Raw genomic sequence first — 5197 nt, forward strand, 5'->3', positions numbered from 1 at the left:
GGAAGGGTCAGTGACCTTCAACAGGATTGTTCGAAGCTTCTGGATGAGATTGCAACCATTTCAAATGATGAGCAGTTTCAAAAAGAAGAAGAAGAGCTAGCGGAAATGGACAATCGATTACTGAAGATGTGTGTGGTGCTAAGGGATTTACAAGTTGTGGAAAACAGTTCGGTTTCTTCTTCAGAAACAAAGCAAAGTAGTGAGGTGAAATTGCCAAAAATACAGTTACCCACATTTACAGGTAATTTGTTCGAGTGGCTTTCCTTCCACGATTTGTTCATAGCCTCAGTACACAGCAACGATAAATTATCTGGTGCTCAAAAACTGCAATATCTAAAAACATCCCTGAAGGGGGAGCCAGCCCAACTCCTTCAGGCGATGCAAATTACGAACAGTAATTACAAAGAAGCATGGGACATTCTGAACGCGCGGTATCACAATAAACGTGAAATTGTGAACTCAATTCTCAAACGCTTAATTACGCAACCACCCATCCAACAAGAATCGGCAACGGCGTTGCGTAAATTAATTGACACAACGATGGAGTGTACTCGATCGCTGAAAGTGCTTGAGCAACCAGTGGAGCATTGGGACGCGGTTTTAGTTTATCACACCGCGGATAAACTAGACAGTGAGACTCGAAGACAGTGGGAACTTTCGTTAAATTCCAGTGAACAGCCATCTTTCGACAAGCTGGCGGCATTTCTGGACAACAGAGCCCGCGCTCTGGCTGTTTCGACCAATGGGAAGACTCGACACTCCGCAAGCAGTGATACAGTGAAAAACCGAGAAAAGAGGCTTGCATCTTCTCACGTGACAACTGCACAACGGACTCAAAGTTTGTGTGAACTATGTAATTCAAACCATCCGCTATACAGGTGTTCCGAGTTCGTCAATCGTTCAGTGGCGGAGCGTATCGCGCTCGTGAAAGAAAAGAACTTGTGTTTCAATTGTATGCGCAAATCTTGTCGGAAGGACAGTTGTTCATCCGGAAATTGCCGCAAGTGTGACAAAAAGCACAATACAATGTTACATTTCGAACGAGATGATGCGTTACCAGAGCATGATTCTAGTGTCACGTCACATTTTGCTTCCGAAGCAAGTGTGCCGCATGTTCTGTTGTGTACAGCGATTGTAAAAATAAAGGGAAAAAACAGTGTGTCATATCCCTTCAGAGCTCTGCTAGACTGTGCGTCAGAGACTAGTTTTGTAACCGAAAAGTGCGTGCAAAAGCTCGGACTACAAAAAATAAAATCCAGTGTGGTGATCTCGGGCATAACGGGAGCAGGGGTAGGATCTGCAAAAGCGATGGTGGACTTGCAGTTTCAGCCGTTTGGTCAGATGAACGAAACGTTCGAAACAAGAGCGATTGTAGTGACGAAGGTAACATCTGATCTCCCAAAGCAACCCTGTGCCAGTGCTTCACATTGGCCACATTTGAAAGGGTTAAAGCTAGCGGACCCCACTTACAATATAGTAGGCCCTATTGACGTGCTTCTTGGAGCGGATGTGTTTCCATTATTAATGCTCAGTGGAAAGCGTGTTGGACCACCGGGTACACCCGTAGCTCTAGAGACTGTTCTTGGTTGGGTGCTTTCTGGTAGCGTAGGTACCACAAGTGGAGCCGTAACAGTGGCGGCATATCGTGCGTCATGTGAAGTGGACACAACCCTTCGTAAGTTTTGGGAGCTAGAAGAAGTTACTCCCAAAAAATACTTGTCCGAAGAAGAGAAGAACTGTGAAAAGCATTTTGCAGATACCCACTACCGTAACGAATATGGCCGTTATGTAGTGAGATTACCATTCAAGGAGAATGCGTCGCCCTTGGGAAAATCACGTGACATTGCAGTCAGAAGATTGTTACATTGTGAACGCAAGTTAGCAAAACAGCCTCAACTTCAGGAACAATATCGTGCGTTCATGGAAGAATATCTGAGGTTGGGGCACATGGAGCTTGTTCCCCCAGAAGAGAAGAACGTGGCACCTGAGAAGAGCTGTTACCTCCCCCACCACGCAGTTCTAAAACCCACGAGTTCAACAACAAAATTACGAGTGGTCTTTGATGGCAGTGCGAAGACAACATCCGGGGTTTCTCTCAATGAACGGCTAATGGTGGGTCCGAAGCTACAAGACGACGTTTTCCCACTTTTGGTGCGATTTCGTGGACATCAAGTGGCCTTATGCGCGTACATTGCCAAAATGTATCGGGCAGTGATAGTAAATAGAAAAGATGTTGACTTTCAAAGAATTGTGTGGCGCAATTCCGTGAACTCTCCTGTAGAAGACTACCGATTATTAACGGTGACATACGGAACTGCCTCTGCTAGTTTTTTAGCTACTAGGTGCCTCCAACAGATAGTAGCAGACGAGGGTGAAAACTATCCCTTGGCAGCAAGTGTACTAGTGAGGGACTTCTTCATGGACGATTTTCTGGGTGGCTGTGAAACTGTGCGCGAAGCGATCGAACTCCAACAACAGCTAATTCAGTTGCTGGAAAAAGCAGGCTTCGAGTTGCGAAAATGGGCATCCAGTGAGCCGGAAGTGCTAGAAACCGTACCGTCTCATATGCGCGAAGTGTCTGTGCCGTGCAAGTTCAACGATGACAACACCATCAAGACCGTCGGAGTGCAGTGGTCGCCAGTCAGTGACGAGTTTGGGTTCAGTGTTTCTCCCCCCTTGCAGCGCCACGTGTGGACCAAGCGCATGATACTATCTGAGATCGCCAAAATCTTCGATCCACTTGGTTTCCTTTCACCGGTAACCATCAAGGCGAAGGTGCTTCTGCAGTCGTTGTGGAAGGAAAACTTGGGATGGGATGAAAACCTCCCTAGTTCAATGTGCGCGGAGTGGAAAGAATATTGCAAGGAACTGTCCCTATTAGAGGAAGCAAAGGTTGAGCGGTGCATCATACCTCCCAACGCTAAAAAATGTCAAGTAATTGGCTTTTCAGATACCAGCGAGCGGGCTTATGCTGCAGTGGCGTATTTGCGGGCCGAGCTTTCAAACGGAACGGTCAGTGTGCAGCTAATTGCTGCAAAAACTAAAGTGGCTCCAATTAAACTGTTTCTCTCCCTCGATTGGAGTTGTGCGCTGCATTATTGCTGGCGAAGTTGCTCAACGCAATCTCAAACGCTCTTGTGTTTGAGGTGCAAGAGGTAAAAGCATTTACCGATTCACAGGTTGTGTTAGCATGGATTACTTCTTCCCCTGACAAATGGAAAACATTTGTGGCGAATCGTGTCGCGGAAATCCAAGAAACAGCTCGTGCAGCGGAATGGTGTTTTGTAGACGACTTGCAAAACCCTGCTGATTGTGCCTCCAGGGGTGTGAACCCTAGTGAATTATTGTGTCATTCATTGTGGTGGAACGGTCCCAACTGGTTGTATGATGCAGTGTTGCCAATGGCTGCAGGACCACCCCTCATATCTGACAAGGTGGCGGAAGAAAGAAAAATGTGTGTCAGTGCTATGTGTGTAACTACAGTGGATGATATCACTAGCCGTTATTCATCTCTGCTCAAAGTGAAACACGTTGTAGCCTGGTGTCGTCGCTTTGTCTACAACTGCAGAAACCCCCTACAGAAGCTTCAAGGCCCATTAACAGCAGAAGAGCTGGAAGGTTCTTTAAGGTGTTTAGTGAAAGAAGTTCAAAAGCAAGCATTTCCTGAGGAACTGGAATGTTTGAAAAATGGCCAACCCCTCCCACCTAAAAGTCGTGTTTTGTGTCTAACTCCTTTCATTGATAGTGATGGGCTTTTGCGTGTTGGAGGAAGACTGGTAAATGCAAAAATCACTATAGACAAAAGACATCCGGTTTTATTACCAAAACAGCACAAACTCACAGAGCTTTTGATTCAGAGGGAGCACCTCAATACGCTCCACGGGGGTCCTCAACTAGTTTTGTCACTTCTTCGCGAAAGATTCTGGGTTGTTGGTGCGAGAAATTTAGTAAGAAACATTATCCGAAAATGTGTAAGGTGTCATCGGTTCGAGACCAGAACAGAAACTCAAATCATGGGACCGTTGCCCCCGGCTCGTGTAAACCCGAGTAGATGCTTTTCTCACACAGGTGTAGACTATGCGGGACCATTGCTATTGAAAAACAGTCATGGGCGAAGCCGAATGAAATACAAAGCATACATCGCTCTTTTTGTATGTTTTGCTACTAAAGCAATACACCTTGAGCTAGTGTCTGACGCAAGCGGTGCGTCATTTTTAGCGGCGTTAAAACGCTTTGTATCTCGAAGAGGGCTCCCTAGTGATATGTATAGTGACTGCGGCAAGAATTTCGTAGGAGCGAATAAAGAACTCAGAGACCTGATCCAACACAGTGTGCATACGAAGGGAAACCAGCTGACTTCGTCCTACCTGAGCGAAAAGGGCATAAGATGGCATTTCAATCCCCCCTCTTCCCCTCATTTTGGTGGTTTGTGGGAGGCTGGTGTGCGTAGTGTGAAACACCATCTTAAAAGAATTGTGGGTAATGCAACTCTGAGTTATGAGGAGATGAACACCATCCTGACCCAGATTGAAGCAATTTTGAATTCACGTCCGCTTATCCCCTTATCTGAAGAACCTAATGACCTATCTGCGCTAACACCGGCACATTTCCTTATAGGAGAACCGATGCTTGCTGTTCCGACACAAGATTTCACCTTGTCAAAAATGTCCCACCTGAAGAGATGGCAATTAGTGCAGCAAATGGTACAACACTTTTGGCAGCGCTGGTCTCAAGAGTATTTATCCCGTCTACAGCAGAAGCCAAAGTGGTGGACCCGCCGTGATAACCTCAAAGAAGGAGACTTGGTGCTATTAAAGGAACCTCACCTCCCCCCTCTACAGTGGAGGCTAGGTCGTGTCAAGGACATCCATAGTGGTAGTGATGGACTTGTGCGAACTGTCACCGTAAGAACAGCTGCAGGGGATTTGAGGCGCCCCATTGTGAAGCTCTCTCGTTTACCGTTTGATGCAAATAGATAGATAAACTCGTGCATTCAAACATCAACTTTTCATATTGTGTTTATGATACTCTTATTCATATTTCGTGTTTTGATTTTCATTTTTTTTCCTTTTTCATGTTGTGCTTATATTATTTCTCTCATATTTAGTGTCTCGATTTTCTTTACTTGTTTATTTTGTATATACATATTGGTGTTGTTTTCTATTTTGTCGCATTACATTTCTCATTATAATATTCA

General features: G+C 45.5%; 2 protein-coding genes across 2 annotated transcripts; both read left to right on the forward strand.

The window, feature by feature from the left end:
- The first annotated feature begins 105 nt into the window (after positions 1 to 105).
- Positions 106 to 3159, forward strand: LOC145665265 (uncharacterized). The gene has a single exon (XM_081732558.1). It carries the CDS (start codon positions 106 to 108, stop codon positions 3157 to 3159), a length of 3054 nt encoding a protein of 1017 aa, XP_081588684.1.
- A 242-nt stretch (positions 3160 to 3401) lies between these two features.
- LOC145665266 (uncharacterized) lies at positions 3402 to 4979 on the forward strand. Its single transcript, XM_081732560.1, has one exon. It carries the CDS (start codon positions 3402 to 3404, stop codon positions 4977 to 4979), a length of 1578 nt encoding a protein of 525 aa, XP_081588686.1.
- The last annotated feature ends 218 nt before the right edge of the window (positions 4980 to 5197 follow it).

The sequence above is a fragment of the Thermobia domestica genome, chromosome 11 (genome assembly GCF_964235325.1).
Source record: "Thermobia domestica chromosome 11, izTheDome1.hap1.1, whole genome shotgun sequence".
NCBI classification, from domain to species: Eukaryota; Metazoa; Arthropoda; class Insecta; order Zygentoma; family Lepismatidae; genus Thermobia; species Thermobia domestica.

Bases quoted from the DNA above. Each gene is read 5' to 3' on its own strand.
- LOC145665266 (XM_081732560.1), top strand. From the start codon at position 3,402: ATGGCTGCAGGACCACCCCTCATATCTGACAAGGTGGCGGAAGAAAGA.
- LOC145665265 (XM_081732558.1), top strand. From the start codon at position 106: ATGGACAATCGATTACTGAAGATGTGTGTGGTGCTAAGGGATTTACAA.